This window comes from Cebidichthys violaceus, unplaced genomic scaffold (assembly GCF_023349555.1).
Source record: "Cebidichthys violaceus isolate CVI_PGR_0920_01 unplaced genomic scaffold, fCebVio1.0.p SCAF_15, whole genome shotgun sequence".
NCBI lineage: Eukaryota > Metazoa > Chordata > Actinopteri > Perciformes > Stichaeidae > Cebidichthys > Cebidichthys violaceus.
Window position 1 is genome coordinate 5,543,216 of NW_027176318.1, and position 23,469 is coordinate 5,566,684.

General features: G+C 47.5%; 1 protein-coding gene across 1 annotated transcript in view; it reads right to left on the reverse strand.

The window, feature by feature from the left end:
- mpp7a (MAGUK p55 scaffold protein 7a) overlaps positions 1-23,469 on the reverse strand; it is a 104,090-nt gene that overhangs the window by 59,910 nt on the left and 20,711 nt on the right. Inside the window, 2 exon segments of the mRNA XM_068709666.1 lie at positions 5,307-5,425; positions 18,557-18,729. Coding sequence (XP_068565767.1) covers positions 5,307-5,425; positions 18,557-18,593 — 156 coding nt within the window. The 5' untranslated portion in view covers positions 18,594-18,729.

Genomic DNA, 23,469 nt, shown 5'->3' on the forward strand with positions numbered 1-23,469 from the left:
ATTGTGATGTAGAGCAGCTATTGGGTTAGGAAACAGGATTCTGAATTACTAAGGGAATGAAGCCAGGACAAACGCATTTGACTTAATGAATCAGATCGATTCGAGTACGTCAACATATTCATTTGTGAAGACTACCTACAAAGCCCCAGGTGAGCCCCATGATGTCATCAGGCAGTTCTCGGGTCATGTGGGAGATATAAATACACTTTATGGCACCAGGAGCCTAATTTTCCATATATCTCCTGTATTGCGCCTATGCTCCATGTCATATTAAGATTGGCTTTGTATCGTGTAGACCTTCTGGTTTCACTTTGAGTCCTTTTCTTTTGGTGAAGGAATACAAAATGGGGGTCAACCAAAGTGACCTGGAATAATGGTTGTGGGATTGCTCCAGAGATTTACCTTGATTACCAATACAGACATCTGACTAATAGAAATGGGTACTGGTGGGATATGCAGGCCTCTCCTCGTTTTCTCTGGCCCCATCCCGAGTGCTGTAGAAATGGTTGATTTTAAACGTACATTCAGTCGTCAGTGGGCCGGGCCATACTCGAGCCTGTCTTCTGAGTTTTCCCCCTCCTTTCCCCCTGTCCCTATCACAACCTCGTCTTTGGCTCCATCCGTTGGTCTGGTCATCGAGCTCTTCTGGCTCCATTCAGAGGCGCTTGTTTGTGGACATTGAGCACGATCTTTTCGACTCGATGCTGTAGTCGACCATTAAACTCCTAGGAAAATATGTGGAAGGTAGCCTAAGCGCGGAGTATAAAATTGCAAGGAAGGGGATTTATTTTGGATTCAACTGAGGTTTTCAAACCGTAAATAACCGGCCAGCTTGTGTGCGAAACAATATTTTTTAGAAACAAATGGCAAGTTGAAGCACTGTAACCAGAATCTGCACAATGTTCTTTCATTTACAACCAAATAAGAACAGAAGAATCTGAAGGTTACCTCTTTTTCACGATGGAAGCTCCCCTCTCCAAAGCAGCCTGCTGGTATTTGCTTAACTCCCCGCGAGGGTTACTGTTCCCCCGAAACAATAAACACAGACATCAGAGGCGACCAGTGCGCAGTGCGTGCTGACCACAGACAGTACGAGTGGATCTCTGAGGTGCTATAGGTTTACAGTCCTGAACCGGACTATTAGCCAGGATTCAGAGCTGCACACAGGGTGTGGGGCTTAAATGACTCACAGAGAGCTGTTCCAGCAGGGTGAGAGGTTTAGAACAATTTCCTTTTTTTGTGATCTTCCTGGGTAATGTAGCATGGTATGTTTTGAGGTGTGGAAAGGATAAGATAAGTGCCCAAAGGGCAAGTCTATGGCTGCCGTCAAGGAGCAGAGGTAATGGACATTACAGAGTGAGTCATGAAACTTGGAGGGCTACCTCGAGTGCGATCCAGTTATTCATGGGATACCAAGTCTGGTACTCAAGCAATACGGTCCAGTTTGTCTGAAAATGTGCTCATTTACCAAAAATAGCAGAAACTTTCCACTTGGGCACAAGCGTCGGCTGCAGCACCTTTACATGTCATTATAGGCCTGCAGCGCTGAAGAACAAACTGGCAAGCCCGCATCAATGTTGCCGTGTAACGATGTTGCAAGTGCCAAGCCTATTAGCAACTAACAGGAGCAGCATTTAAGGGAAAACTGACTGACCACAAAACGAGGGATCTTGGGCCCTGGCTAAAGGCCTGCTGACAGAAACTTGGGTCTTTAAAGAGAGCCCCACCTGAGGCAGGTGGAAATTGAATATTGTATTATATTTCCTGTGGCTTTTTGTGGAGCTGGAACTTGGCAGAGGAACAGTGAGTGTGGTGGAATTTATAGAAAGCACACTTGAGTAACTCCCTTTAATTGAAAAGAGGGGGAACTGTCCGCGTCGTTTTAGCTATGCTAGCTATACGCGCCAGCGCTCGCCTTACATGTCAGCTCTGATGCTGCACCGATGAATAAAGTCTGCAAAAGGAGGCGAACTCGCGAGGCCCCCGCTGAAAGACGATATTAGAAAATATTTGTTTCATCTCTGTGACATAATGGGATTAGGAGGGACGTGAGAGGCTGTTCCAACCATCTGATGAGGGCAGGTGAGGGGAACCAGAGAGAACTTAAGTCTGGTTTAGGTCTTCATGTAGGTCTTCTTACTTGTGTCTCTTTCCATCTTTGACACCTCTTCCTCTGGACCTTCCCTCTCCCCCCAGACAGACTGACCAGCAACCGATGCTTCATAATTACCCAGGTGAGGCTTGATCGTTTCCATACGAGCGACCCGGGTTGCCGAGTCTGTCAGATTAACATGACGTGTGTGTGTTTTCTCTTCGCTGTTTAGCCATTCCCAAAGTATCCCCTTCACAGCCTTGTGGAATAAAAAAAAAAAAAGGTGGAATCTGTGGAGATTTGGCGGCGGGGCTTTAGAGGAAGGGGACAATTAAGGTTTTATTAATGGAGTGCCACTGACGTTAGCCATGTTCACCTGAAGCTGGTCTCCGATGTAAGGCGAGATGGTTGTTCTGTACTTCTGTGTGTTTCAACGTCCGCCTGTCTGTCCATTTGGCTCGCGGGCTGACAGGCTGGCTCACGTCTCCGTACCAAGTAGAAAGCAGAGGAAACACGTAGTTCTGCTTGTCTGGTCCGGGGCAGTTTCCACTTATGCCTCCATGTTAACGATAAGAGACGCTAAAAGCAGCTCGCTTTCTCTCCGTTGAATTAAACAGAAGAGGAAAGGGGGAAAAAAAAAAAGGGTCAAAACAGACTCAATGTGGTGAAGAAGTAATGTGCTTCTTTGATCTTTCACTGACGTATTTGATCACTTTGTGGCTGCGATGGCGAGACATGACTGTTGCTGTATCGTGTTAGCGGTACTCATTCTGCCACGGTAGCGATAGTGAATTGGGTCACATGAGCTTGGACGTTAACTAGTACTTACTGAATTGCAGAGGATCAAAGCGAGAGCCACTCACCATCTAGCTGGCACGGGAACAAAGTGGGATTCAGATTTTGGAATGGCATTTCGGGAGCTGATCGGTGACCATTTCAACCCTTCTTTCATGCAAACACAACGCACATTTCAGCTTTTGACCATCACTAAAGATCTCTCACCGCCTTTTGCCACTGGTGTGGTTGGTATTGCAGAGACAGCTTTTCTTTCTTCCTGTATATCCACCCATCCATAGGCACTTAGGAGGCTATGCGAAGCAACCCAGACACTCCCTCTCTTTAGCTACTTTCTCCAGCTGCACCCGAGGTGTTCCGAGGTCAGATGGGATTATCTAATCCCTCACGTTCTGTGGTCTGGTTTGGGGTCTCCTCCCATATGCGTGTGCCTGGAACACCTTCAGGGAGGCATCCGAGGTAGCTGAACAACCTCATCTGGCTCTTCTCAATGGATAAGAGCAGTGGTGCAGCTCTTTGTGTCTTTTTTTGATCATTTCTGTGTACAATCAATAAGGACCGTTTCTTCCTTGGTGCAAAGCTTTCTGTACTCCAGGTAAAGAGCCTGTGAGGACACGGCGCTCTAGTTTCAACAGCACTGGCCTTACTCTCGCAGGTTTAGCCAGGTATAATCAGGGGTGGTTAGAGGGCGAGGTGAATTGAGTGCTCCACCCTTAACGTCTGGCTAAATATCACAGAAACATAATGCCACCTTCATTAGCATCACTCTAGCTGCCGCACACTACGCAGTGTTTTCTTTGGGGGCCGGCAGAGAACGAGGGCCTGAACATGGGCAGGCCCTGCCCATCATTATCCATGTTCAAGAGGCCTTATTCTTTGGCCATCCATAACAATCCCAGGCATCAAATGAAACCCGTCTGGTTTCCTCAAGATCCGACATCGGGGTTTTGCTTAAGCGTCTGAGGTATGCCATAATTCAGGCACTTTTACACGCTCACGTTGGCGCACTACAACCCTGGATCCTGAACAAACATGCTTACGCAGAAAAAGATTTCTTAAAAAAAAAAAAAAAGAGGGAGGGGATGAAAATTATGTCCATTTTTCTCTCCCAATCGTCTCTGTGACATAATGATTCTGGCTGGAGAGAAAAGAGAGACCACCAAAGGGGGGAATATATCATGCCAGCACATGAGAAAAGTTTTGGGCATTCTTTCAAAATGGAGACCATATACAAAGGATACAGTCAAATGTAGCGCCAACAATTACAGACGTTTTCTTTGTAAATTGAGTAATAAAGCACTCGCGGTTACATCAGTGAGCTAGAGGACGAGCTGAAGCAGTGGTTACATGTATCTGCTGGTTGAATCGGGACAGACAAACAAGCTGATTTAAAAGCACAAAAGCCCTCCTGTTCCCTTTCCAGGAGAAGAGGAAGAAGATTGGCTGCCGATTGCAGAGGATCCCGAGTGAAAATGAGGTTAGGGCGGACAGACAGAATGTGTTACTTTCATTACCTCCGCCTGTCTGCTAGCGTTTAAAGATATGAGGTGTGCTCATCTTCTCCACAAACTCCGCAAGCTATCCGGTTTAACAGGCAGTAACCGGACCACGGGCCCGTTCAGGCTGGCAGAGGGGGGAGTTAGAAGATCTGGGTGGGAAGGCCGTCGGAATGACAATAAACTTAAAGCAATGGATGAATGAGACCCAACGGAAGGGAGGCTGAATGGAGCGGGATCGTGCAGAGGTGCAAGCGTGTGCTCTATATGGGAATAGGAGAGGTCGGATCAGGGGTGTGGGGTGTGGGGTGGGGGGGGTGGGGGGGTGGGGGGGGAGACAGAGTTGGGATTCTGTCCCGTAGCGGTGTGTAATGTAGACCGAGACGCAGATTTATGGAGATTCCACATCCAGAGTTGAAATAGATATTGTCTGTCTGAACTGAGACACATAACTTCTTAGATTTCTTTTTATTTCTTCTTATGATTAAAACAGCGAGACGAATGATATCCACTTATCTGAAGCCGCCTAAATGTTTTGTTTTTTTTAATGTTTCCCGATTGGAGCGTCATCTCTGGCCATATGCAGGAGCCGTTATTTAAAAGTCATCAGATACTGTGGTGAGATTGTAGACTAAATTGAATTATTCACGATTAATAAACTGTTAAACTGTAACATTAATATCGCAACATTTTACAATAGAATGCTAGTTAAAGGATTTGCCAGAACGTGAAGATCTACGGTGTTGGAAATATAAATCACTAGTTTGTTGGTACGCATTTACAAAGTGCCTCAACAGTGAGGGATGTGAATTTGCTCTTCGACAACAGCAGCGCCCCGGCGATCAAAATCTGAAAAAACATCTCAACCGAACCACCGAACCACACGACTCTAAAAGAAAGGAGGTGTCCTGTTCTTGTTTTACCTTGACCAGCGAGTGGAGGCTTCTCTCCCCAAACATGTCCTGGAGGAAGGTGTTGTCCTCGGGGCGGCTGACATGGGGCTGCAGCTGGGAGGGCAGAGCCGCCAGCAGCTCATACAGACCTGTGGACGGCGGGAGGGGGGGGGAGACAAGGAGGAAACAGAGTCAGCATGGAAGAGGGAGGAATTACTGCATGCATGCACAGTCACACGCCAAAAAAAAAAAAAAAAAAAACATGCATAGAAACAGATGTGCATACATCTGTAGTTTGATAATACATAGCAGAGTGTAACTGCTGTACGTGTGCGGGAATATATAAACGCAGTCAAGACAAGACAACGTATTGTAAACATGAACGCCTGTACTTTTATAAGCTCACACACACACGCCTCATTTTCATCGATTGATCTTTTTCTTTTGTCTGTCCAACACACACACACACACACACACACACACACACACACACACACACACACACACACACACACACACACACACACACACACACACACACACAAGAGTGTTACAACCTACAAAATACAAATAAAAAAAAGACTGTCAGCTCCCCTCTTTTGCTCGTCACTGGAAGGAAAAGGAAACATAGAGTCTCTACTTCCCACCATTGTCCCAGCCTTTCCTGTTTGAGGAACACTGCCGTCTTGTCCCCAATCAGAACCCCCCCCCCCCCACTAGAAATTCCACTTTTTGATCAGTTGAAAAGTTCAATATGAACCTTCCTTTTTTGAACTATAAACAGATGGCACACATGCCTCGGGAGGCTTCCCATCCACGCATCCTTCAAGCCTGCAAACAATCAATCTCTGGAGTAAAGAGCACGCAGGTTTGCTAAACAGAAGTTTTGGAAGAAGCAGTAAGGATGAACTCTGTGCGGCTAATGTCAGTATTTTTTTTTTTATATTTAAAGATGAAATAGGGGGCGACAGTGGATGTTTGCATTTAACCCGGCCTCAGCATGAGCAACGCTTCAGAACGACACATGCAGAAATCTGCAAGGCCCTCTGAGGTTGTACTAACCTGGCTTATAAAAAAAATGAAAAGATGACTATTTCAAATTCAGTTTACAGAGAACCAGACTGTGGAGCTGATGGTTTCAAGATTAAGCCGAGGGGAGGAGGTGAAGCGCAAAACCAGCGTGTGAGCGGGGTCCCTTCCAAACACAACAGAGTCCTGGAGCACAACCGATGGAGAGTCGTAGCAGATACTCGTATGTTGCTCTGTTCTGGTCTTCAGGGTGGCTGTGATCCACTAAACCAGAGGTCAGGCCTACACAGAGTGCAGTCAAGCTGGGTTGTTTGCATCAAAGACCCCTTTATAAATGCACCATTAAAAGCCCCCCCCGGCTCCAGATTCAAACTCATCAAAACACAACCAACCACGCGGTGGTTGAAAACCCTTTGAAAAACGCTACTTATCATGTGAAGAAATTCCAAGAGCATTCGCCCGGCGGAGCCATCGAAACGTCAAAACAAACTTGAGTGGCTTGGCTACCTCTCCGAGAGTGTCTTTCATCAGAGGACGGAGTGGAAGAGAGGAAGGATGGAGGAGAAAGAAGAAGAAGCAGCCTAAAAAGTGATTGATTGAAAACAACGGTTGACGTCGTTGGCTGGATGAATGACTGACTGGCTCTCTGACTGGGTTAGAGCAAGTGTGCGCTGGCAGCGTCGACCACTTGGCGGGAGAGCCGCGGCTGACTGACTTAGCTCATGTCATGTGATGCTGCTGGGCAGTCCGATGGATGGAGTGTCATGTGCCACTCTCAACCATTTGGAGGTGATTTGAGGGGGTTGTTTTCGGGGGGGGGGGGGGGGGGGGGGGGGGGGGGGGGAGATCGTTGAGCATCGAGAGGATATTCCCTCCCGGTTCCGCGGGTCACGACGTGGACTCTGTGCAGTGTTAGCGCCTCATGCCTCACTGCTGCAACAGCACTGTGGTTAAGAAAGAAGGAGGGGGAAAAAGCCACTGGAAGACAGAGAGGTCTTTTCTTTTTTTTTTTTAATACACGTGACACATGTGCACCAGCCATCACAGCGATCCCACGTGGTTTTACTCAAGCTCGGTGTGTGATATTGTCCCCCGGTATGTGTGATCATCCGACGCCTGGTTCTGTGGTCCTCATCACCAGTCAACCTCAAACATTTACAACTCCCAACAGAACATCTCACATAATATATATATATATATATATAAAAAGAAATTATTTTTAAAGAGACATGGGATGAGGTGAGGGGTGTAGGAAGGGCGGTGAAAGTGAATGTGTGTGTGTGTGTGTGTGTGTGTGTGTGTGTGTGTGTGTGTGTGTGTGTGTGTGTGTGTGTGTGTGGGGGGAGATATGGTAATGTCATTACTATTGGCAGCGGTGGGATACCAGTAGGAGGGGATGAAGGGAGCGAGGGAGGAAAGGAGAGAGTGAGAGTCCCTAAGCATTTTTCTCCCCAGGTGCGAAGTCTCCCCTCCTGTCTGCACTCGCAATGATTCAATTCTTTATTCCTTCTGACAACAATTCCTCCCGATTCATGCTGGGACAACCTAAACACTCACCTAAACACTCGCCAACGGGCGCCTTATGGGAAACACAGAAATAATCAACATAATGGGGGAGAATGGATAGAATACAAGCTGCCGCTGCGCTCGCCTTCTGGGGGTCACTATGTCAGGCTGAACCCTGTGAACCAAACTTTCAAACAACAACAGAAAAAAAAAGGGCTGTAGAGGAGCCAAGAGCTAAACAAGGACTCAGCAAAGCTGAAATTAAATGTAAGAATGTATGGCTGGACAAGCGAGGAGGAGAAATGGAGGGAGAGAAAGGAAATGAGCCAAAGAGCGACCACAGTGGTGGTAAAATCACTGTGTGGACACTATAAAAAGCGGAAAAGAGAAGTGAATCCAGGGCCAGATGTATCGACACATACGTATAGGTCTGTAACATCAGAAACCATGTCCAGCGCAAACAGTGGCAGACAAAATGAGAGAGGGGGGAAGAAGAAGAAGAAGAAGAAAGGGAACATGATTGCGCCAACCCTTCACCGCTAAAGGGTGGACCGACTTGTGTCTTGCAGGGCTGGTTTGGCTTCATTCGATTTGTTTTGGCCGGACTATTCTGGACCCTCTCGTGCGGCAGCTGTGTGTGTATGTGTGTATGTGTGTGTGTGTGTGTGTGTGTGTGTGTGTGTGTGTGTGTGTGTGTGTGTGTGTGTCTGTGTGTGTGGCGGACCTGGCAGTAGTCTTGTAGTGGACCACGAGGTTCTGTTGTGGCCCAGCCCTGCACCAGAAAGGTCCTGAAGACCGGCATGATGTTGCGCCGGATGGCCGAAACGGTCTTCAGAGAAACCGGAGAGGACCCGGGGCCTCCGAAGCTTCCCGTACGGAGGAAGTGACCACTTAAACTGCCAAACAGCACTTCCCCTCTCACGCCTACACCTCAACAGCGGTTAAAGAAAATAACAGTGTTTTTCACAGATCCCTTTTATGTAAAACACACACACACACACACACACACACACACACACACACACACACACACAAATCCCAGACAATGAAATGCATTAAACATGATACGCATCAAATTGCTAGTCACACAGGTCAACGGGGGGGTTACTAGGACAAAGCAAGATGAGGGAATTACAGGGATTAATCCACTAACACAGGGTTTGTATGGGTTCTAATATATGACCCTCGCCATGGCGCTGTTTACTTAAACGCCAGACTAGGCCACATGGGCCACTGAGACAAATTTATCAGTCTGTCCCTAACGTTGCATGTTGGGGGGACCCCTACTGCCATCTTGTAACTGATCTACACACAGAAAGACAAACTGTCCGGTAAAAGTTAACTTGTTCGGATACAGGAAATGAACGCTGGGTTACGACTCAATTTCCTCCCCCCCCCACCCCACCCCACCCCTACACTTTCTCCCAGGTGCCGAATGAGTTATTGAACTCCCTCATATATCATTCAGGAACACATTTAGAGAAGGCGCAATATTCGTGAGGCTCAGCAGACTGCTGAGGGGGGGGGGGGGGAAGAGAACTGTGACAACACGTGGGAGCTTTCTGAGCGGCTCGGTATTTCAAAACACCGCGTTGTGAACGTGCGAGGGTCATTTGTACAGGAGAAACGGCGGCAGACAGGGGCGGCGGGAAGAGAAGCAGCTGCAGACTGCATCGCCTAATCCACCCAAGGCCTCGATTCACCCCCTCACTCTCCATCCGGGAGTGGAGGACAGGCAGACGGAGACAGGGCAGCAACGGGGAAAACAAATTCAAGCCAGAATCAGCGAATGAACGTGGCGTCTGAGATACATACCGGCATAAACAACATCTGATTAAAGCGTGTGTGCGCAGACAGGAGAAGAATGATGACACTCAGGACAAAAAGGAACACCATGAAAAGTCCGCGGAGTGATGGCTTTCTGCGACGGCAAGAAATAACAATAACAGCGATGATGACTCCCGCACTAGTGTAAACACGTTTTCCCTCCGACGGGAGAAAGTCGAGACAGACAGTGGGCGGGAAGATGGATTTAACCAGAGTCAGGTGCCAAACAAAAGGAGAAGTGTTTAGGGCCCCTTGTTCACGGCCAACACAGGACCGGTGATGTGTCATCAGCCCACTGCCCCCCCCCCCCCCTCGTCCCGCTTCTGTTCCGTCCTGAAGCCGGAGCAGGGAAAAGCACAGCACTGGTTGTCCGGATTAAGCGGCCATGCCACTGTTGCGGCCTCACCTTCCAGACAGAAAATTATATGGAATTACAAGATGCATTAGCTGAGCAGACGCTGTGATCTTTAAACATAAGTTACAATGTGTCCGGCGGCGTTCTACTTGGGTTATAACCAGGGAAGGCACGTCATATATAAGGCTGGGCCGTGAACGTAACGGCAGGAATCCGTGCTCCATTCAAGCCCACAAGCCTCACATTCCAAAGACTGAACCGCTTCTCCACATTTATATATTTATTTAAAAATAAAAAATAAAAAGGTCAGGGGACTGAGCCCTCCAATGCCATCTTCAATGATATTTCATAGCTTGGGAGGGGTAAAAAAAAAAATGACAAAAAAGGCCGAGTGGCTTTTGCAAGATGTTAGTTCGATCTCCACTGCATGGAAAAATGACTTCAGCGAGCACAGTGGGCCGGTCCAGGTGCAATCAGCCGCCACTGCGATCATATATCCACTGTTTCACTTCCGCGGGCTGAACTCTGCCTGTGTGTCATTTCAGGGCCTATAAAGAATCCGCGGGTCCTTGCTGAGATCATGCTTCATTCGGGGGGGGGGGGGGGGCACAAAAGAATCCAGGTTGCAGGACCTTATCAAAAGTTGCATTTCAGCGCCAGGATATAGGCCAAGCTTTTCAAAAGGCATTTACTTCATTTCATCTCATTTTCAACATGCCATCGAGTATCACGTAGCAAGTGCCCCGCCCCGTCCTCTGCTCCATGCTTCGTCACACCTTTACGCTTCAAAGGGCTGTCAGCACATTGAAAACAGAGCTCCAGGACAAAAGTACAAGTCTAATCAGCATAATTGAATGCACATAGTCCGCAGGATCCCTCCAGAGAGCCAGCCGTGTTTTCGGCCACAACGGTTCTAACGATCACACCGCAAGACAAGTGAGGCTTGAGTGGAAGCACCTGCAAACGTGGCTGGAAGTTAAAAGTAAAAGGGAACCCGGTATCTCGTCCAGGTCCGAGTCGTTAAACTTCCCTCCAACTCACAAATGATATATAATGTAAGGAAAGATGGAAAGTGAGACACATTGATACAGGAGGAAAGACGAAAAGGTTAGGAAGATCTATCCGGGCAGACGAAAAAGATGACGCCAGAGACAGCATTGTGGATTAAAAACAGATATATGAGATGTGGAGCATGGAGCGCCAGTCTGTTTAAAGCCAGGATGGAAGGTCCCGACGTCTGCGGAGGAGGCCGAGTTTGGCCCAGCACAAGCAAGCTAAGCTTAGATTCACTCTAACACGCCACAACAACCTATCCGCGTCCTTCATGATCTGCCACCTCTGCTTATTGTGGCGACGGACCAGCGGCAGACTTCTCTGGCTCAGGCCCCCCCGTGTTCTGTCCAAAGCCGAGGCCAGCTGCTTATTTTTCAGGAAGTCTTCCAGGGACATCGGGGGGGCGGGCGAGCCAAAACCACCTGAAAAGGCTTTCGTTCCGATCGGTACGTTAACGGCGGCGCAAATTTGTGCTTTGAATTTGCACTCTAAATCTTTCAACCGCCGCAGGCTATTACTCAACATCCCCGCCGGTTGTTCAAGCAGCGCACGAGGCCCGTAAAGCTGTTTTCAGGTTCTCTCTAATGCAAGTGAGCATGTAATGCCCGCCAGTGACCGATTTAGTAGCCTGTGTGCCTTGGATGGGAAGAGTGGAGGATGTCATCCCGCCTCGACAAAAGCAGAAAGAATTCTTTGTATTCAAACAAATAAAAGTCATCGTTCCTCACTCTCAGTCGCACTCACTTGGTTTCTTTCTTTTACATCTGCTTCCTTTGCCTCTGTGTTTTTCTTTTTTTTGTGTTTTTTTTTTTTAGCTCGAATGATGTGGAAATTTTCATTCTGATGTAACTGGAAACAGGGAGCTCTTCCAGTGGCAACAAATCGTTGTGTTTCAGTACTGTATCACTGCGGCACGGGGCCGGCTACCGGCCAGGGACCACGACAAATGGAAGCTCCCAGAGGAATGCCCCCCCCCCCCCCCCCAACCCACAACCACCACCACAAGTCCTCCCCCAACCTTCCCCTATGACGAGGCCAGATGCTCTGGATTCTTGACATCAGGATGGAAAAATTTACTGTTAACCTTGACAGAGAAAAAAAAAAAAAAAACCAATAAGAGCATATTCCAATCATATCGCTCATATAATTCAGAGATCTGTGTTTCTGTGTGTTTTATCCTACACAGGGGTAGGAATGTCTGCATCTCATTACTCACCATCACCTTTTCCAACAGGGGGGGAGTTCAAGATTGGAGAGAATAAGATGGCTGGAATCGCTCATCCATCGCTCCCGCACAAACACGCGCACATGGAGCCAGTAAGTTATTAGCGGATCTGGTAAAAGCGTTGTCCCAATCGCAAGGTTTCCATGTGTAGTCTTTCATGCGAGTGTCGCCCACCTCCTCCACCTCCTCCTCCTCCTCCTCCTCCTCCTCCTCCTCCTCAGCTGTGCATGGCTGAACCACCCTTATCTTTAAATGCAGTGCGGGGGCCCGTAAACCTTGATAGAACACGCAGGTACGGCTTGGAATAACACAGTTAACTTTAATACGGTTCATAAAAGGGCATCGGGGTCTTCAGAAGGGCCTGTTAGAGAGCGTGTGCGCAAATGATTCGGGCTGGTCTCGGGTGTATGGTTTAAGGGGCACCATGCGGAGACTGTGATTATACATGGGGGGGGGCTGTCAGCCGGCAGTTGAGTTAGCAGCACTATTGGGCCGACCAGTCAGTCAAAAACTAGCGACTGAATCAGTAATCACACCAATGTGTGTCTTGTTCACTGAGCAGGGCTGGCCACAGCTTTATGTATCGGATGCAACTCATAACCTAATTTGCATGTATGTTCCTGAGAGTTTAGTTCATTCAAATTTTATGTCATTTGAAACTTTTTGGAAAAGGGAAGGCCCTCTTAAAAAAAAAAAATATATGTGACAGGTGATTGTATGAACCTGTCAATCAAAATCTTGCCAGTCGGGATAATAAGAGAGAAAAAGTCTCGTCCTTTGCTCTCCAGATCCGACATAACTGACGCTATCGCAGCATCTAAACTAACCTCTTCAGGGGCCGCCATTGTTGTTCAGAACGAAAAGTCGTCTCTCCGACACAAAGGCATTTCTTGAAGACGGACGAGATGGAGGTAACCCGTGACTTTTGGGTGATCTCGAGACATTCTTGCGAATCCAGCTGCCGTGGAAGGTTACATGAAGGAAGGCGTTCATAGAAAATTAGAAAAGTCATGACTACAAATTACATACATCCCGACTGATGCTGGAGTTTAGAGGCTGGCACTAATAAAGATATTTAAGAGTTAAAAAAAAAAAAAATCCTTTTCCAAACGCATGACATAAAGAAACACTTGATGAGGACGACCTTGTCTGACTGTCTTGTCTGCTTTTTTTTGCAACACTCATCCTCAGGACCTAAGCCAGAAGCTCGTAAAAAGGCCATCGCCGATTAACAGAGCAGTATTTATTTCCAAGGATATATGGACCATTGGCATTGTTTCGGGAGAAGCTTTTCAGGATAATGACAGGACTGGAGCCAGGACATAAAATTCCAAGCCGTACCACAATCTCACGAGACACAGTAGTTGTAAGACACCACACAGGAATAAATATATATAGAATATACTAAAAAAGGTAAATATACTAATTCTAAGGAAAGTCGGTTTCGCGAATCCTTACTATCGATAGTGTAATTCAGTTTGTAACTGTCTTCTGTGAATTATTAAATACTTTTTCATTGTAAACCGGATCCAGCTGACTTTTTGGCGTGACTTCGTCGCTCAAACAACATCAGAGCGAGAGGTCCGCGGCCTCCTGCGAGGAGAGGTTAACCACCTTTATACTACCTCCACCCCCCACCCCCCCACCAAATGGACCATTCTACCACAAAACTGCAGAAGCAGGGAGGAAATGGGGGCTACAAGGAGCAAACACCCACTCTCACTCCGGGAGGCTCGCTGACCTCCGAGTGACAGGAACCAGATGTTGTACGTCTTGAGGGTCTCTGATGGGATTACCGCACAACCCTCATCGAGAGATGGGGCAAGTTAGGACTCGACCGACTCCTAGACCCTCCCTGCATACAGAGAGATGTTTGGACACGTGTAGACATTAACCACAATGATAACTTGAAATGCAACAATCCTATTTGCAGCACTTTGATTGGACATCCTGTGATGGTGCAATGGTATAAAAACACTAAAGTGGTTGCAAAGCCGGCAACCAGGCATCAGCTTTTGGTTGCCGAAACTCAGCTTAAAAGGAATAGTTTAGGCACAAGACGACCATTTGTACGTCGGTTGTCATTCGTCAACTGTGGGAGTTCATTAAGACTTTTTCGCCACAGATGCAAGCGAGAAAAACAAAGTTGAAGGTAGCATGCGGTGAGTAGCCGACACACGACATGCATGTGTGACATGCATGTCGTGTGCATGTTGGAAATGCTTTGCGATATAGTTTTCCGTCCAAGATACTTCCCCTCCAGAGACTTTTTTGTTTTTTTCGTTCGGGTTCATTTGGTTCTTTGTCCGTTGAATCAGTTTGTTTGTGATGTTGATGGTTAATCGAATTGTTCACCCCCCCCCCAGTGAGGCAAACTGAATTTGCTTCATAATCGTCTCTAAAACAGATGCCTCTGAACGCTCCAACAGCTCTGTCTGGTTCTGGTTCCGACTGTAGCAGCAATATTCAAATATCACTAATGAAATACATGTTGAAAATGGATCTATTTTGGGGTGCAACCAAAGGATAAAAATCCACACTGTCGAGTCCTGGGTAGGCAGACGTTTTTGGTATAAATGCAGCAAAACACACACACACACACACACACACACACACACACACACACACACACACACACACACACACACACACACACACACACACATAATGTAAAAAAAACTAAAATCTCAAAAACTTAACCTTGCTGCTAATGGAGCTCAGTGGGGAGATAAATGGTGTGCAGCAGACAGAGGAGTGGGCTGGGTTTGACTGTCTGAAGATCCCAGAGTGGGAGCTGAAATGAACCGAGATGAGCCGAGCCAAGCTGAGCGGAGGCGGAACAGTTATCTGTCCCCGACTGAGCCCGCAACAGAACTCCATCACCACTGAACAGGAGGAGAAATGACTAAACAGCAGCTGTCTGGAGGAGAGACCTGGAGAGCAGCTGCATTGCTTTATGTAGCGGGGGTGAGGGGGGGGGGGGGGGGGGGGGGGGGTGTTCAGGTTAATCCGAGCACAGCTTTGACTTATTGCCTCTGCGGAGCGGGCTGCCCATTATCAGCCCTGCGAGGTGCTCGCACAATTAAAAGCTAACTGTGCGTCTCTTCTTGGCCGTCTTATTAGAATGTGAACTGATTTCTGCGTTTGTGTTATCAGATCCCGAGAACGGCAGCCAAACAAAATGTCGCGTAACAGCGATCCTAAAAGCGTGAGGCGGGCGGGGCTTTTCTGGACGCACTCAGACGAAAAATGTTTCAAACACGGAGAGCGAGGCCAGCGTCATCAACGGAAAGCTGCTGCCAAAGCCGTCATGAAAGTCTCACAGTGAAATGAGTCCACAGTAACCCAATCACCAGGACGCTCTCTCCAGCTCTCCCCCTGCTCATATATTTAAAAAAGGTCCATTTTCCAACACTTTATTGTTTTTCAGGTTTATTTTTTTGGTCTCATTTATTAGAATCTAATTCACACACAGGCCTTTTGTTTATTTTGGCCAAGACAGAGAGAGAGAGAGAGAGAGAGAGAGAGAGAGAGAGAGAGAGAGAGAGAGAGAGAGAGAGAGAGAGAGAGAGAGAGAGAGAGAGAGTGAGAGAGAGCGGTGGTGTGATTTTACATGTGCCCTCCATTTGTCTGCCAACATGTTTGCTCTCCAAACACTCCAATAATGAGCGTTTTAATAATAAGATCTACACATCCAAAATCTGGTGATGAAATAGGAGAGCTGCTACTAAAGAATGGTGAAATTAATGATAATATTTTCCCCATTATGTTAAAAGCGCCAGCACGGTACTTCATCTTCTCTCTGTGTGTGTGTGTGTGTGTGTGTGTGTGTGTGTGTGTGTGTGTGTGTGTGTGTGTGTGTGTGTGTGGTGACGGGTCTGCAGATGGCAGGGCTGCTAATGAAAAGAAGGTAAGGCACTGGTAACATCCAGTCGTGTCTCTGTGATTACTGGCAGCCGGCGCGTGTGGAGGAGGTATTGTTAGCCTCGCTGGATTTATGCTCGTCTGCAGAGGTGTTGCTGCCTACGTGCCAAAATCTGCGGGAGTAACGCAGAGGGTCCCGCTGCAGCCGACGTGGACGAGATCCTTCAAACAAAAACAACAACGAGTCAGCCACGTCCTCCGCCATCCATGAAGAGAATTGGAGGCATGTTTACCTCCAGTTGTAGAACAACTTCGTTGCGCTTTGATTTCTCTAACTTTCTTATTATTCTGCTAAATACAGCGGGAACAGAGTGACCGAATCACGAGCGAGTGACACAAAGAGTCAAACATGTCTTTCTAGTTAACGAAGATGATTACAGCTTTTAAGAGGGCACTTCGAGAATGTAGAGCAGAGAAGCAAAAACACACTAAATTCAGGTGAAAACATATTTTAAGTCTGATTTTGAGGCAAAGTTTTGGACATTAGCAGGAATGTAGCACGTGAAAGTGCAATAAAAATCAACGGATAATCGTGATCCCAATATTAATAAAAAATAATCGTTTTTGGCCACAATTCTGTTTCCCTCATTCTATTGTGGGCAACAGGGTTCTGTAATCCGAGTCCTTCTGAGCTGAAGTCACTGACTCAATATTAGCAATTATGAATAGAAATCTGCCTGTTTTTCTTTTGTTTTTTCCTCTCATTTTGAGTCCACATCGAGATGGTTTTGGAACCTGGTTGCTCTAACTGGTCACATAATAGCTTTAATCCCCCTCCCTGACCATGTGTTTATTTAGTAACTGTTGGTGTGGAGAGTGTTTACTCCTATTATGGATCATTCTAAATGCAATAGAAGATACTTCTTTTCAAAGTAGACTGCCCAGTATGGCTAATAACCCATGCTGCTGTTTTCTATAAATTCATATTAGCGGACATTTATTCTATTCATTTACCGACCTTTTGTTTTAAGTCTGAAACTCAATTTAATCCGTTTGTTTTTAACATATATATACAAATTTGCACATATGGGGACCCATATTTTTTATTCCATTCAGCTAGTACACTGAAAAAAATATGTACCACTCAACTGTAAAGCAGCCTTTACAACCAGACAACTACATGATATAACTTCTATAATCTGACTAAGAGAGAACTGGTAGAGGAGGACAGGGTATTTCAGATCCCTCATCCTGACGGAGCGTTATCTCTTAATTCAACTGTTCCTTTGATACTGAGAGTAATCCTCCCGGAGCTCTGCGCACACGTTGGTACGACGCCCTGCAGTCCCGATGCCAGGGCAGCCGCAAGTCTCCGTGACCTCACCGGTGACCTAACGTTCATCGCGTTTCACCTGCACGGGACCATCACGGGGGGAAAGCGGAGGAGATGGGCCGGAGGAGTCTTGACGTGTTTTATTTGGAAATCCGAGCCCCCGCCGGTAATTGCCCAAAATGACTCTAATCGTAATTGACGGTCTGGCTTTCTACTTTAGTCTGCAGAAAGTTTCCAGGACGACGGGGGCTCCGGCAACTCTCTGTTAAAAGTCTGGACGCAGAAGCCCACACGCTCTTTATCCATCAGGGCGGGACACAATGTCTGTCCTCCTTTTGTCCTTGGTGTTATCCTGCTATCTTTGTTGGGTCCTCTGCGCACGTGTGTGTGTGTGTGTGTGTGTGTGTGTGTGTGTGTGTGTGTGTGTGTGTGTGTGTGTGTGTGTGTGTGTGTGTGTGTGATGATGATGTAGCCGGCCATTAAGCCAGACTGAGAGGAGGATAGTGCTCCTGAGGGAGAAGAAGTGGTGATTTCTGGCAGCTGTCTTGGCGTTGACAAGCTTGACGTGTTCCTCATTCTGACATCACACACACACACACACACACACACACACACACACACACACACACACACACACACACACACACACACACACACACACACACACACACTCCACAGCATATCTGGATGTTACTCTCTGTTATTAAACTGTAAATTGAGAATATTTGCTTTTGATTTGGCGGGGAGCAAAATTAAGTGGACTTTGGTTTGTTTTCCAAGCGCGGTTTTTAGAACGTCCCCTCTGGTCGACAAAAAGCAGCTTTAAGACAAGTTCAGAGCAAATCATTTCTAATTTCAAATCAAGTTTAAGTGGCGGCGCACCACCAGGATATACTGACTCTCAAATATAAATGTATTAACTTAATGTAAGACTGGAATCACACTTGTTTTTTTCTGTTTGTGATGGTGGACATAAAAAATGAGAATAAAATCAGCAAACTGCTTCTTTTTTTTTTTACGAGTGTGTTTTGCAGACATTCTTGTGTTTGAGATTGTGTTTCTGGCCCGATGGGGTCTCCGTACAGTACCTGGCTCGTGGGCGGCTCCGGTGGCCAGGGCAGGCATGGCTCCTGCCGGCTGCTTCACGGTTCCCCTCAGGCTGTGGAAAATGGCAGCGGGGCGTCAGGGCGGTGCGGGCTCCTCGGGTCAGCTCTCCCCAGGGACCGGCTGGATGTGAGCGCGGGCTTTATGCCATGGAGCCCTGCGAGAGAACAGCATTTTTAGATCCTACTTGTGAGAGGACCCGACGGCCGCATGCACGTGTGTGTCAGTCACCGACGGACACTGCGTTCTGTGTTACGGGAGAGGAATACCTGCCATACTAGCACACATGTGCATTTGTGTGTAGGTGAGCCAGCGATTGACAGCCGATGACTCACTCAACGGTGTGTGTGTGTGTGTGTGTGTGTGTGTGTGTGTGTGTGTGTGTGTGTTGACAGTACGTTCACAGTTGACTCTGGGTGTTTACAACCCAACACTTTTTCCCTAAGCTGCTGAACATCCTGCTTTGAACACGAGCCAACATCACCTCACCCAGCGCCCACATTACAACTCAGAGAATGCAAAACACACACACACACACACACACACACACACACACACACACACACACACACACTTTATTCAGCGTCCAGCAGAAAACAAGGGGAACTTTATCCGCTGAGGGGAAAGTAAGCAAGCGAATGCAACAGACCTGTGAAGAAAATCAAACGGGCGTGGAAAAGCGTCGCTTCGTAAATAATGGCGCTCAACTGGAAAGCCAGATAGAGCGGGAGACAGGAAGAAAGGGGTTTGTAGAACACGGATAAAAAAAAAAAAAGGCCCGTGGCTCATTGAAAGCTCCCCACTGAACACGTGCGGACACACGACGCGGCGTACAATAAACTGCTGAGGAGAACTGGCTGATGTGTTTAAATAAGGACGAGACAGCGGAGCACAGCTGACTCAAGACCTGGGAGTCAGACGTAGGGCAGGAAACGAGAAAGTGGAGAAGAAGCTGAAATCCACGCTCTCAAAGTGCACCAGAGTGATCATATTAACAAACGTCATGATATCCGTAAACGATCTAGATTATGACTTTTGCCGCAATGGAGCCATCTTCACGATGTACACTACATTCATCACATCAGGGCCCAGCGGAGTCCTGCTTTATCTGAAACGGGGTGGAAGGAAAACAATTAGGTGCGAGCCTGTCGGTTCTTTACAACACGCGGCTTAATGACCCGTTATACGTCAGCTCCCATGTGCTGTGGCCCAGTCAAGCTCGGTTTACCCAGACTGTACAGCCTCGGGGGTCCCGTTAGTTGTTCACTTCCTCGGAAGAAAATGCTCAAAATAAAACACACAGCAGCGAGATAAGCCACATCCTGCGTCTGCCGTGTTGATAAGAGTCGTAAACACCGGCTCTGAGTGGACACCGAGTCACAGTGGGGCTACGGCTGAACCGCATGGCTGCAGACGGGGACCGCCAAGACACCTGCGTCCCCCCCCCCCCCCCCCCGCTCATTGGGACCCCTCCCATTAACGGTTCGGTGGTGTCAGCCACACACACACACACACACACACACACACACACACACACACACACACACACACACACACACACACACTTGAAGTTGGAATTGCTGTGACTTCACGTCCAACTTGCAGAAATTCAAAACAAATGCGTTTTCGGTCAGTGTAGCCCCCGCAGTGACGGATGCACCGGACTGACTACTTTCTGGCGTTTTGGGTTTTTTTTTTCCCCGCATGAGTGTACAAACACACGCAGAGGTCGAGGCTCAAAAACCTGCCAAGACCGCAGCCCACGCAGCGAAGCTCTACCACGCCTGTCTGACATAATGCGATGAGAACTCACCTCAGGGCCCGGCAGACCCCCGGGTGGAGCCTTGTGGAAAAAGCATCTTAGACAATACGGCCCAGAAGATGCCTGAGTGAGCAGGTAAGCAAGCCGTTAAAAGAGCGTATCAGAAAAAAGATTTTTTTTTTTTTTGGTCTGGATTGAGACGTTCAAAATGTGGTGCATTCATCAAACGGCACTTAAGAGGGGATTGATTTTCCACCGAGAGGAGATCTGGGACTCAGAACCCCGCTACGCTGTCACGCCAGCGTCAGTTTGCGGGCCAGATTTAGTCAGTCGTTTGCTCAAACCTGGCGAAATCGGAGGTCGGTTCTGTTGGGTTCTCTGTATACTTCAATAAAAAGAGGTTAAGGCGACCAGCAGAGAAGGGCAACGGCGCCTCGAGCAGTGACCACAAAATCTCTCCAGCAGGCCGGTTTGAACAGGGGAACCGAAAGCTAACAGCCACTGCGCTCGCGCCAAGAGAACTGACCCGTGCTAAATCAGTTCAGTGTTTCACAGAGCACGGTTTTGTCATAAGGCTTTGTGATTGGAATGACAGACTTGAGGAAAAGACAAGGGACATGAATTCTCTTTAGGTATGCCGCGCTGTAATATCAGTCGTTTCGGTCTTTGGTTCCATCCAACAAAAAAAAAAAAAAAAAAAAAAGGGGGGAATGACCACATATTCCCCAATCTGACAAGGGATCCATCTTTCCATTTGAGGGAGCTTTCAGAGGGCCAGGAAGCATGTCCCACAGCCGGGAACACCTGGGACTTTTTAAGAGGGCCCAAAAGGGTCATAATAGACAGGCCTGAAGAAACATTCCCCACTGTCAGAATGCTCTAACCGTGTCTGTTCAGATCACACAATATCAGATGGTCATGGGGGGAGAAAAGGGACACCATGTGGATGAGAAGCTGGGGCTCGCTTAATTGCAACCTCTTGCGCTGTGAAGTCTGACATCTTCAAATGGTTCTGCCACCATCTAGTGGGAGCGTTCACCACTGCAGGGAGTAAACCCAGCTGAGACGGGACCAGAACAAAAAGACCTGCATGTACGGGTGTCGGGACACGCCGGCTGTGTCTGCTCAGTCGTGTTTCCGAGTGTGAAACTAGAGGTCGAATCAGTGTTTACAGAGAAAACAGCCCGGGGTGATGGATGGATAGGTGGAAGGATGGAAACGGGGAGGTGTGGAAGACTGTTATTCTTCCTCTCTATTCAAAAACAAGCCTGTCCGTCCAGCTGGGAGGTCGAGGGGTGGAGCCGCCCGACTCTCAGCTGGACGTTGATGAAGTTAGTGACGGGAATAACAGCGAGGAGGTGAAAAACACTGGAAGACCTGTCATTTCTGAAGGGCCTTTTAACAGTGGGAAAGTATGCTTTGAGTAGAGAACTTTGCATCAGGCATACCGTTGGGCCTTTTGCTTCTTCCCTTCCTCACGAGGGCAGACTGGACCGTGGAAGGATCCCGAGGGGAGGGCAGGAAGTGCTACTACAGAGGTCAACTCTGCCATTCAGCAGCGCCGAAACCTCCCCGGGGTGCTACTTCGGGGTGTTGGGTTTGTCCGTCCTGGATTGTCCCGCAATCAAGTGACAGGAAGGCCAGCTACTGGCCGGGTTGTTTTGTTTTTTACTGGGCCACCGTGAACGACACTGATCCTCTTCAGCGCATGAAGGAGCCACCCGTCACAGCCGCTCTGGTTACGGCTCAAAAAGGGGCCGGTTCGCCCCACCGGCTTCATCGCCTGCTGATCCGCTCCGGTCCTTGCGGAGACGACAGAAGATCTATTTGGCAGTCGGAGTGACACCTGCTCAGGTTACCAATTGTGTACCGTGTGTTACAACATTGTGAGGCGTTGGTTCTGCACTGATCTTAAGTCTTTCGTAAAATGAAGGAGATCAGGTTTTATTGTCCAGCTGCTGTCGAGTTTGGTTGGGGGCTTTTTTTTTTTTGTGACAAATAAAGCAAAAGTAAGCAGCCATACAAGAACTTTGCCAAAACAATATTACAAGATTTTGATATAAATGAGAGAATAAGCAAAGAAAAATTAGAAAACTGACTAGGTATTCCATTCATGTTGGTACTGATAGAATAGACCATGGACTAGGGCGGGGCAATCATTCAATATGACTATTTAATCCCTTTCATTGGAATCATATCAGGATGAAATCATATATCGAGATATTGTGAACCACAATTACGACGTCTAAATTGAAAGCGCGGCTCTAAATAAAAGAAATTCCAAAAATCCACTTTTGTTCTTAATTAAGTGAGAAAACACTCAGTGCTTTTCATTTGTCAAGTATTCATTTTACGATCCCAAACCACGCGGCTGTTTCATACAGACTAATTACCAGAAACCGTGATGCACATCGTTATCGAGACATAAAATAAAACTAGATCCTGACAGAAGAGTTTGGGCCGGATCGCCCAGCCCTACGAAGCAAAAGGACACATTTTGGTTGGTGCCAAAAAAAAAAAAAGAGGTTCAAAAGCAAAACATTGCAAAGCACTAAATCCACTCTAGAAGAGCCATCCTTTCATTTGAGACTTCATGATGCTGCACCGTGGCAGCATCCAAGGCCACAGACGGCGTGTATTTAGCAGCTGCATGCTGAAGGCTACGCTATCTTGCTTTTTGCATGTTCAGATAAAAAGGTCAACAGAGGAAGCACAAAGCACACAATCTCCCAGCGCATGAAAAACAGCCTCCTAAATGTTCGTTTAGAAAGAGCTCGGCGTGAAGAAGAGAGGTGTGCTACCGTGAGGGTTTTTTCCTTTTATGGAAAACTCTGTTCTTCTACTTCGGGCCCCCGTTGGTGAGCTTCAGCTCTTGGGGTATTGGTATGGGGTAGCTGTGAAGACAGATTGGATGTAAAATCAATTTGTATTTCAGCTACTCTACATCGTATTGGCTTTGAGGAACCGCAAAGTGCAAAGTCAGACAGACAGAAGCAGATAGAGTTACAGCCACATGCACACAACCCTACATGACACAATCGTAAGAGTGTAATTGCAGCGTATTCAGCTGTGGTAGCGGCGAACATTCATTTACACGCGGGCACACGGTGGAACTACATTTCAATGGGCTGTGCA